Raw genomic sequence first — 12,024 nt, 5'->3', positions numbered from 1 at the left:
AATAAGTTGAATGACATGTACAATACTTGAGTGTTACATACGAGAGTATACAGTTTTACTATATGATACACAACTTTTTATTTTTACTTTTGAGCCAATTAAAACAAACTCACACACACATCACATATGCAAGCTTTGAACTCAAAACTTCTTGATTTGTAGTCAAAATTATCAACCAACAGACCAAGATGAGCAGCATAAGATGCACAACTGTACATCAATGTACATAGTTTTTACTCCCACCTTACATAAGTTTGTATTTGCCACTTGGACATATAGACATCTCTGTGTTGTCATGTTCTTACTCTTCTTTTAGCCATAATCTTTTTCCCCATAGATACCGCATCTTCAACTTACAGTGGGATGACACATGTTGATCTCAGCCTATCCCTGCACTAATCTAAATATGATTTTGCCTATGCTGCTGCTATTTTCTTGAAATATCTAACAGCAGCTTTTCTTACTTGCAATTGCCTCTTCTAATACAATTGCGCTTTGCCTCATTTTGTCCCTCAAAAGAAATTCAAATAAAGCAAAAAAAAAAAAGAATAAATTTTAAGCAATCGAAAAAGGTTTATGTATTAAAAACCACAAGTTCTTTTAATGAAATCATTGAACTTCCTAAACAATCACTTGAAAAACTGGGAATCTTAAGACCAACTTGTTATTACAAGATCACTCTTGAATATCTGCTCCTCAACCAGGAAGACTAGCAATATACTTTCATCTCTGCTCTTACATTATTGAGAAAGTTCAAATATTCAGCAAGGAAACAAAGAACTCGTTGTTTTCCTTTTCTCCGAGCTTTGTCAACCCATTAGGTACAGATAGATTGCTGGGCATACAAGCCGTTCACTTCACTAGGGAATTGATGCTTGGCGCTCCTCCGCTTTGAGACGATTGTAAATCCTTCTGCATCTTGTTTCTTGCTGTTATTAGTTCTTCCCGTCTTAAACTGCACAGAGTTTGAAGATTGGGAGAGCTGCGCTTTACTGTGCTTGTTTTTAGCAAGACCTGAAGTAACCTCAGTCTCAGATGAAGAGATCAGACTATGCTGAAATGATTTCACAACTAAGTTGAGAAGAATTTGTCGTCCAAGCTCAGTTTTTTGTAGGCTCTTAGTGTCATTTCTCCCATTGCCATTGCTAATCACTAGTTTATCAGGTTTCTCTACTTTTCTTTCCTCTTGCGAGTAAAGAATATCGGAAGTTCCATTCCTTGAAACATTTGTAAATTCTTGCTGCTTAAAAGATGCATTTTTAGGAGTTTGAGCTTCTTCGCCGACAACCGCAGATTTTTCTACTTCTTGGCGCCAACCCTTAGCCGGAACAAACTCAGCAGCATTAGGATTCATGATGCTCTGAGAGTTGCTATTTCTATTGGAAAAGCCATTGTTGGAACTTGCATAACGAGCTTTCCTCCTGAAAGAATGCACAGTCCTATAGTAAATTGTGGATCTGGGACCACGAGAGACTCTAAGATCTACAGACTCAGCAGAAGGAATTTCCAAAAGCTCATGTGCTGCACTCTTCTGAAAATCTCTTGCATTATATATGCCATCAACTGCAACCGAGTTATATGGATGAGACATTGAAAGCAGAGACCCTGGATTAAATGGAGGAGCAGAAGCTGACAAGCTGCTTCTGCTTGTCATTTCTTTCTTGGAATCAGAAAATTCCTGAACCTCATCAGAACTTGTAGAAGGTTTCTCCTCCCTATCTGCCTCCACTGCTTCGTTTGAGTGAGCCTCTTTGTCACTTTCATCAGAAGGAGATTCTTCCAAATCCTCGCATGTCTCATTTTCATCCTTGATTTTCTCTACCCCCTTGTTTTGCACATGTGGATCATTGGACTTATCCTTAACTTGAACAGTTTGTTCAGCTACAGGCTTTAAAACAGTGCCAGGAGGTGACATGGCTACTTCTTTGTAGGACACAAACCTGGAAGCCACAGCACAGAGCCTGCTCGTACCAGAAGCCTTAAGGTGGTGTTCTGAAATAGCCTCTATATCAGGGATAGCCGGTTGAGGTTTATTAGCCTCTTCTCCCACTGAACTTGAAGAGTTCCACAATTTTCCAACTGAAGGGACATCTGTGGAGGAGCTTGCTCCATCAAAGATGAACTTAGAATTTGGTGATATGGTTCTTGTCTTAGAACCGACACTTACGGTAGAATATGACCCCGAGTTGTTCGCTACTAACTTAGAAATGGCGGGTCGTCTTGAATCAGATTTCCACCGCATTTGATTAGATTTTCCTCTGAAGCTGGCTTCCTGCCACCCTTCATCAGAAGACTCTTCTTTGGATACCAGAAGAATCTCAGTACCTTCCTTAATTCCAAAATGAGGTTCTTTAGGCTTCTCCTCTTGTCTGGATGCTTCTATCTGCTCATGATTTTTCGGGTTGCTTATGAGGCATCCATCATCTGGATTTGTAACTGACTGCTCTTGATTGGGTTTATTATTGCTCTACATCAAGTGATAAACATTTTCAGAGGAAACCAATAAAATGAGAACAATTTGAGAAGAATATAAGGAATTAAAACATCATGAAAGATGTCAAAACAATTTGTAGAAGGAAACCAAGTCCTCAAAAAGAGGGGGAAAAAAAACAGTAAACTAAAATTTTTAAGACATTTGGAGTTCTTCAACGGGTCCATTTTTCAAGCATATAAAGTTAGCTAAACTGAGACATTGCATGAAGAATACTTAGAATAGAATAGTTATGATGTGGAATTGGCTAATACAAGCTACACAGCCATAAACACTAGTTTTTGACAAGTTACCGATGTGAATCTGGCAAAAAGATCAAAGCTTGAGTGAATAAATATATATTTGTAGTAAGCCAATAAAAGATTAAGTATGGAGAGCTCTAAAAGGAATCTACACATAAAATTAAAAAGCCTTGACAAGACGTTAAAAAATCCACGGGAAGTGATTAGTGGTCATTAAGGAGGAAGCTGGAAACCTTAATGCATGGAAAAAAAATTTACTAGCAATACACAGTTAATATATATATATATATATATATATATTGCAACTCTCTCTCTCTCTCTGTAGACTATGTCAAAATAGGCAGTTATTTTTATGCTTGTTTTACACCATTACAAAATAATAAATCTGAAACAATTCCAAATTAGCCCAATTTTTAGTTGACATACTTTTTAATTTTTATGATATAGTTATACTATTATAAATAGTAATTAAGTTACAAATATTACATTTTTAATGTATATTGTAGGTATGTGTGTGTGAGTGTGTGTGTGTGTCTATATATATATATATATAATACAAATTATAAATTACATATAATTACTTAATATAGTAAATTAGCTATATTATATGTATGAGAAATGCACTTGTGTTTATAAGTCATTAAGGGGCTATTTGGTTAGTTGCATTCTGAGTGTAAAGTAAATGTAGGGGTTTTGAAAATTAGGACATTTGGATGGTAGCATTTCAAATGCAATGTATTTTAGAAGTTTATTTAGAAGTGACTTCATTCAATTTTTAAGTGTATTTGGAATTTGCTTGTTTTGAGCAAATTTTAAATACATAGCTTAGGTGAAAGTGATTATTGGTCAGTCACTGCTCGTTGTTGACTTCCACCATAAACGCATAAACAGTCGCTCCCATTGTCGATGCTCATGCCACCCTCATTGTCAATCACCTCCAAATCTTTTTAGGTCTACCTCTACCTTTCTTAACATAAGTCAAATTTAATACCTCAACTTTCCTAACCGGGTCATCGGAAGGCCTCCGTTTAATGTGACCAAACCATCTAAGGCGACTCTCTCTAATCTTATCTTCCACTGGAGCTACTCCAACCTTTTCACGTATATGCTCATTTCATATCCTATATCTAAGGGTAAAACCACTCATCCACCTAAGCTTCCTCAGCTCTGCAACACTTAACTTAGTATTATGCTTCTCTTTTAATGGAAATGAAAATAGTTATACCTTTATTGATACATTTAGACGATGCTCCTGTACTAATGAAAATGAATTAAATATCAAATGAAAATTAAAGGAATGTCAAGTGGAAATGGACAAATGAAATAGAATATGAAGTAATTTATGTCAAAAAATAAATTATAAAACTTATGGTATATGAAAGAAAAATGCATATTTTACTTACTAAGAAAGATAAAGAAGAAATATGTATGTTTATTTTATATGACTAATTGTTGTTGACTTACTACTGTATGTAAAATAATGAATTTCCACTAAGTTTACTTAGTAAACTCACTCTATTAAATTAACTTTTTCAGGTAAGTCTCTAGATAAGTAGAAACAGCTGAAAGAGATGATTTTATGTATAGAAGACGGCGTTCAAATGAAAGCAAATAAAATGTGTTATGTTTAACATGCATAGTCAATATACAAATAGTATTAGTGGCTCTTCAGTGTTTGAGGAAAATAAGTTATTAATGTTATATGTAATTGTGAAAATATATTAACTGTCCGACTGTTCGTTTTTCTCTTTAATTCGAGTCTTTGGGCCGGGTCGTGACATTGACAATAATTTGAATATCATCAGGTGGGATAAAATTTACAAAGTTAAATGAGAATTTCAAACTGAAGTTTCTAGTTTTATAGTTTAAAATGACAAGGTGCCGTGATAATCTTGAATTGTTTAGACAAAATTTGTTCTTATTTAGTAGAAGGTACGTAAAGGCAGTTTATTATCCTCATGTGTTTAAAAACAAAATTTCAAAACAAGTTCATGTCTTAAAATTTATCTGATGATTTGAAATTTGAACACTAGATCTCAAGACTTATATTCTTGAATTTAAAGTAACAAAATGTCAAATCAGTAACACTTATTTATTAGAAGGTATGTAAAGGCGGTTTATTATCCTCATTTGTTTATAATCAAAATTTCAAAACAAGTTTATATCTCAAAATTTATCTAATGATTTGAAATTTGAGCACTAGATCTCAAGCTTATATTCTTGAATTTAAAGTAATGAAATGTCAAATCAATAACACTTCTAGCCATGTAAGCATATATACAACAACAACATCAAGCCTTCATCCCACTATGTGGGGTCGGCTATATGAATCATATTTCTTCATTATATCCCACTAAGCCATGTAAGCATATATAAGCAACAAAAAATTGTCACTCCTTTAGATAAAGACATTCATGGTTCATTAATTTTGTTTGTGTAAGAATTTTCAGTGCAAATAAAATGTTTAAAAATAGGCATTCCATACCATTTCACATGACAACAATAGTTTTGGCGATATAAAAAAAAAACAAGACTGAATGTGATTGAAATGAACAAATTTGTAATAAAGCAAAAAATAAAGTGAAAAAGAGTTACCTTGGTATGCCTCTGTTTTCTCTGTATGTCCTTTTCCTTCATATCCGGGTCCGGATTTATGTAATCAAGGAGATCTGATACACTGATTTGGTAAAAGGCTTCAGTTACAAGATGTCTTGGTCATATTTCAATGAAATATATCTCGGTCACAATTATAAGAAATATCATGTACAATGAATAGTAGATAATGGTTACCTGAGGTGACCTTTGCAGGCAATTGATGCATCAGGCTTGGGCATGCCCTTACGTGCAGCCTCTTGCTGTTCCAAAGCTTTAGATTCAAAGTATTCAAGCCAAGCAGACGAATCCTGCACAAAATTTTAATAATCAGGTTTCACTTCGCAGATTTAAGTTCTAGATTTTATGACATTAATAATTGGAAAGCAACCTGAGTGCGCAGATCTTCAGATCCTAGTTTAGCTTGCAGTATCTGCAAAGTAGTTTGTTCATGTTGCACACTGAGGGAATATGCTTCCATCATTGAAAGGGCTATGGCAATCGCATGATAGCTTGCAGCTGTCTGTAAAAATCAAATTATTAACATCATTAGTCAATAAAAACAATCTCAGCTGTCCAAGCAAATGACATCTGCTTTTTTTAAATGCACGTCAAGTTAACTTATCATATAATTTGATTTTGACTTCAAATGTCTTCCTTACTCGTTTAGTTAAGTTGGTAAATATATTGTAGTTAAATGTTAAATCCACTATAAATTTTGTATTACAATGTTTATGAGTATTTTTTGACATAGAATGTACTAGTTATGCTAGCTGACTATAAATAGTTGGGATAAAATGAATTATGATGATTTATTAGTCAAAGATAAAATAAAAATAGTTCCAAAAGAGAGAAGGAAAGACTTGAATGTGATCGGCCCCCAATAATCGTTGATTGCACTTGAGGGCTTCATGCAGGTATCTTAAAGCAACATTAGCATTCCCTCTTCCCTCCTCCATCATTGCAACATTAATATAGGTTGCGGCAGAATTTGGGTGTGACAATCCACAGGAAAAGTGAAGAAGATAGAGCGCACGGTTAGCATACCTGAGATGAATTTATTGTTCAAAAAAAGCAAGATTATTCATCGAAAAACCAACTTAAAAATAAAGTTTATATGAACTACATTTCAAAAATAATGAAAATGAGAAATGGACCATTATTAACTAATCTTTTTAAGTACCGTTACTGATGTAAAACGTACATGCGAAGTTGAATTACTTGAAGAGTTTGCACGCTTAAGTGTTAGAAGCCACAATAATCATATCTCACAATTAATTTTCTAACGACAAAATAAAACACTAAGAGCGGTAAAATAAGCTTAGGCTGAATCACACGCGTAAGAGTTAAGATCATAAAACAATCAAGTCAATCTAACGTTGTATACATGAATGGTTTCAACAATAAATCCCTAAATTAACAATGAGAATAGTTGCTATGCAAGGACCCCTCACTCTACTCACTAGATCACTAAGGTTTTAGCAGATGAGTGTCAACACTATCTTTATGACTCTACTAAGACCACAATTGAGGAGTAACTACGAAGATAAAAGAGTCGGAGAAAGAGCTTTACCCAAAGAGAGAAGATATGTGGCTGCGGTTAGGACTCCTGAGCAGAGAAAACCTTCGGCTGGATTGGCTGGAATGGGATTGGAGGCCTCCAAAACAGCAAAACGAGGATTCCGGGAATACAAGACAGCAATTTCCTGTTTCTGGACTTCAGGACAGCAGGTGGAGTCCTCTCTAGATGCAGAAATCTGATTTGGACATGCAAGTCTTGGCCAACAATCTTGATGCTTGGGGTAGCCTGAACGACAAACTGTAGTGCCTAGGAAATCCTAGGCTGCTCTTGGAGGGTTGCTAGTTAGTATACGGGAGTGACGTGGTGGCAAAATTGCTGGTTGGAAGTTTTTTGGAAAGTATTTCCTGGGTCAGAATGGCTGGACAGCATATTGGATTAGGTTCCTGATGGCCAGGTTCTGTTTGAAGGGATGATTAATTCGGCTAGGGATAGGGGAATGTGGCGGCTGAAATTGTGGTGAGATTAGTGACATTATGTTGGAGAATTAAATGGAGAAAATTAGATTGGGGAGAGAGGATGGGAATTGGAAAACTGAAATTAATTTCAGCTTAAGTGGATTTGGAGGGAAAATGTTTTGAAATTAAATTCAAATTTCAAATAAGGTTGAGGGATTAAATGAGCATTTAATGGGGGGAGCCCATCATGGGGCTGGCGGCATCATGAGGAGTGGAGGGGATTGGGGAGGGAAATATGGGAGTTTCCAAATAGGCGGTGAAGATTAGGAAAGGGAATAATAATTCCAATTTGATTTATTTTGAAATTGAATTCATGATTGATACTTTCCTAATTTGGAATTCCCTATATAGAAAGAATTTGAAATTCGAATTTGAATTTCAAATGAATTCAAATTTTCCCTCTCATGCTTGAACTAAATTAGAAAGTCATTATGGTAATTGAAATTATCATAATGAGGGGGAAATTATGAGGTGGCTGGCGGCAAAGGGGGAAGGGGGCGGCTAGGTGGCGGGTTGTGGCTAGGTTGGTGGGTGGGATTTAGGTGGTGGAGCTAGAAGATGAATTGGGTGGGGGAGGTTGAAACACTGGTGGTGGGGAGGTTGGAAGTGACCGGCGATTGACTTGGAGAAAGGAGATGAAAGAAAATAAAAATAAGATAAAAGTAAACTAACGAACTCACAAAGAGATCGTAAAACCGCGAACCTTGGACTCTTCCAAAGGTTGACGGGTATTGCGATTGCCCACCCCTTGGGTCTCTCCTCCCATGAACTCACTTAGAGATCAATAAAAAAAAAAATTCATTTAAATATTCATCATCCCATAATACAAAACAACTAGCCTATAAATAGGCTCAAGAAGAGAAAAGAAATAAAAGACTAAAATGCCATTCGGGCTACAACACTACATGACCACCCGTAAGGGTATAAAGGGAAAAACAACAATATAAAATAAACTAGTACAGAAACATATAAGTAAATAACTCAAGATCGTAGCCGTCGATCTCCGATGTCCTCATCAGTTATAGTAGTTTTAAGCTTATCAAAATTTCTAAAAGACACAAGGCTATACCGCAATATTTAATCATATAATTGACTTGAGAGTTCATAATAATACAGTTGGAGTATCACTCAAATGTATGAAATTTAGTTCCCATTGCAATTTGACACATTCAGCTTTGCATTTGATTGTATTTAGTGTTCATAAGTCATAACCATAAAAGGGAAGTCAAGAACCAGGTAAGAAATGAATTATTTCAGCTACAATGCGTATCCATCACATGGAGATCACCGCTAGCAGCCTTCCACAAATTATTTGAGGTAGGCTTTCCTAATTCCTCTACCTCATTCTTGCATATATAGAGTTAAATTTTATGTAAACTCCATTTTAGGTAAATCTATTTTAGCATCTTCAAGAATATTGCCATTTTCTTATCCCCGTAATATAACATGATCATAGATCCTAGCATTATAGCTTTTGCTACCTTGATGTTTCCTCTTCTCTCCACAATAGATGCCAAAACCATGTTAATCTTTTATACCTTAATCCTTGATACATTCCCTACAATCTCTATCTAATGTAGTAAAATTCTCAATCCATTCCTCTTTGTTTCACCACACCCATCTTAATATTCTTCTACAAAACTTACCATCTTTTTGTGCCTCTTCTACTGCCAAAGACTCTTCATTGAGAAGTACAGAGAGAATAAAGAGGATCCACATATGATATTTATTGATTGAGAGAAAGCATATAATAAAATTCCTAGGGAAGTGCTCGATCTAGAGAGTTCTAAAAAAGAAAGGAGCTAATAATACTTATATTCAAGTTATTAAGAATATGTAACCGAGGTTTTTAATTGTGTTCAGGCACAAGGTGATTTAACCAAATATTTTTCTATTTCAGTTGGATTACATCAAGGATCAACTTTAAGCCCGTATCTTTTTATTTTAGTCATGGGTGTTCTTATTTGACATTTGCAGAAGAGGTACTCTGGTGTATGCTTTTTGTTGATGATATTTTTTTTTTGTTGAAAAGACTATAGAGGGAGTTAAAGGAAAAATTGAATTAAAGAGGTCAACCTTAGAGTCTAAAGATTTTCATTTGAGTAGATCTAAAACTGAATACATAGAGCGTAATTTTAGTAATAATAGATCTAGTGGAGGGATTTGACTTTGGGCAATCAAGTTATTAATAAGAATTAGATTACACATTTTAGATATTTTGGGTCTAGTGTTCAAAGTGATAGTGAAATAGATGGGGATATTATTAGTATAATTCAAGTTGGATGGTTGAAGTGAAAGAATGCATCAGGCCTCTTGTGTGACAGAAAATTTCCCCTCAAACTTAAGGAAAAATTTTATAAGATGGTGGTGAGACCTGCAATGCTCTATGGCGTAGAATGTTGGCCATTAAAATAGAAACATAAAATTAAGTTAAGTGTTTTAGAGATGAGGATGCTCAGGTGAATGAGTGGCTTCAATCTTAGAGACAGAATGTGAAACAAGTACATACTTGAAAAAGTTGGAGTAGCTCCAATTGCAGATAAGATTAGAGAGAGTCGTCTTAGATGATTTGGTGGCATAAAATGTTGGCCTTCTAATGACCTGGCTGGGAGAGTAGATGTATTAGATTTGGCTTAGAAATATTAGAAATGACTTGTTTAGAAATATTAGAAATGACTTTTTTCTTATATTCAAATGAGAATTGGACTCTTAATAGCACACAGTGAAGAAAAAGAATTCATGTAGCCGACCACACGTAGTGAGATAAAGGCTTGATGTTATTGTTGTTGTTATTGTCTACTGCCAATGACTCAATTCTATATAGCACATGTGATATCATCGCCATTTTCTAATATTTTCTCTTCAACCACCAGGATAGTATATGATTAAAAAAAAGAGACAAAACAATAACTGTAGTGTTGGAGCATGAAAATTAAGATTAAATTATAATTAAGTATTATTTTATACAATAAATAACATCCATTAATTTACGGTTGAATTGGACCAAACCTATTCAGTGGATTAGCCACAGATTCCTTATGAGATAATAAAATCCACCACATTAGAGGAACATGCCAAACTCCTTTTGATAATCTTCAACTCGTGGACGAGGAAGCTATGTCGTCACCTTTCCATCTTTCTTAGGGTCACAAAAGGACAAAGATGACCAACACAAAGACAATTGTGGGGAGAGATTTAGGGGAGGGGCACTTCAAACCCATCCATAATGTATGCTAAATCATGGATAGTGCGGTTGTTTCTACCCTTTTTGATGAGGACATCAGTAGAAGATTCCACCGTGTATATCACAGGAGACATCGCAGATCGACGTTCATGATCAGGAGCATCTATTTATGAGTTATTTTATGTTATTGTATTATTATTATTTATTTTAGTTGACCTTTGTACCCTTATGAGGGAGTTTAGTGAGTTGTAGCCGAACATCCCCTCCCCTTAGTGCCAAGCCGCCGGCTATCCCCTTCCCCACCGCCGGCCTATTATCCCCCACCGTCCCCTCCGTTCTTCCCTTAACCGACCCCCTCCACCCCAAGCCGCCGGACATCCCACCCCACCGGTCCAGCCGCAGGCCTCCACCCTCCAACCTCCGGTTCCCCTCCCTAGTTCTCTCATAGCAACCGGCCTACCTAGCCACAAAATTTGAATTTCAAAATCCAAATTACTTTGATTACCTTCCTAAAATAACTCGTTGCTATTTAGGAAAGTATCCTTAATTGAATTCAATTAAATATGTGAATTCTAAATACTTCCCTATTGTTAAAATCCAATTAGGAAGCTTCCCTAATTAAATCAAATCTGAAATTAAAATTCATATTTGATTTCAATCTATAATTAATTCCTTTGGGCCCACATTCATTGAACCTAGACATCTATTTCCCTCTCCACATGGCCGGTCCCCCCTTACCTTCCTTTTTCCCTCCCCAATCAACTCCCTAATTCAAATTAAATGCTCCCTAAACCCTCCTAAATAGCAGCCCCCCCCCCCCCCCCCGAACTATTTTGGGAATAGTTTGAGAGTTTAAATCACCCTTTCCTCTCTTAGAAAATTCTAAAATAAATTTCAGATTTCAATGAGATGTTTAATTTAAATGTAGATCGGATAGTTTCAAAAGCCTTTTCCATTGGGGGTGGCAAATGTCGTAAGAGAAAACATAAAAGGAAGTAAGGTGATTATTTGGTTCTTCTCTATTGTTGTTGAACCTTTTTTCTTGGTTAGTTCCATGTTTTTGGTTGTGGGTTATATGTGCATTTCGATGCCTATTTGTTGGGTGGTTCTGGTTGGGGCTATGTTGCACGAATACGCCTATTTATGAGGCATGTTGTATCGGACACGTGTCGAATACGGATACACCTCCGATACGACACGGATACATGTCGGATACGACTTTGTCGTGTCCTATTAAAATATTATTTAAATTTGATCGGACATGTGTATCGGATACGCGTGTCCTATTAAAAAAATGAGCTGCAATTTTCCCTATTCATTTCAGCTATCCGCTCGATATCCCTATTCATTTATGCGGCTTAAACATTTCAGTGAGCTAGGTTTTTCGTTTTCGCTCAGGTGTTTGTCTTCTTCGTTATAGTCGAAGGAGCGGCTCGACGACGCGAGCATGGAAGCGGACAAGATCATCCTTCGTCGAC

The 12,024-nt window shown here is 35.9% G+C and overlaps 1 protein-coding gene across 3 annotated transcripts in view; it reads right to left on the bottom strand.

The window, feature by feature from the left end:
• Positions 1–553: 553 nt before the first annotated feature.
• The window catches only part of LOC110109986 (protein TSS), a 29,401-nt gene continuing 17,930 nt past the window's right edge, over positions 554–12,024 (bottom strand). For all 3 annotated transcript variants that reach the window (XM_020841246.2, XM_020841247.2, XM_028701331.1), the window contains 5 exons: positions 6,189–6,372; positions 5,717–5,848; positions 5,524–5,636; positions 5,329–5,410; positions 554–2,467 (listed from right to left, as the gene is read on the bottom strand). In XM_020841246.2, coding sequence (XP_020696905.1) covers positions 818–2,467; positions 5,329–5,410; positions 5,524–5,636; positions 5,717–5,848; positions 6,189–6,372 — 2,161 coding nt within the window. In that variant the 3' untranslated portion in view covers positions 554–817. The remainder of the gene's footprint in view (positions 2,468–5,328; positions 5,411–5,523; positions 5,637–5,716; positions 5,849–6,188; positions 6,373–12,024) is intronic.

Source organism: Dendrobium catenatum, unplaced genomic scaffold (genome assembly GCF_001605985.2).
Source record: "Dendrobium catenatum unplaced genomic scaffold, ASM160598v2 fragScaff_scaffold_1676, whole genome shotgun sequence".
NCBI classification, from domain to species: Eukaryota; Viridiplantae; Streptophyta; class Magnoliopsida; order Asparagales; family Orchidaceae; genus Dendrobium; species Dendrobium catenatum.
This window is presented reverse-complemented; position numbering and strand designations above follow the sequence as displayed.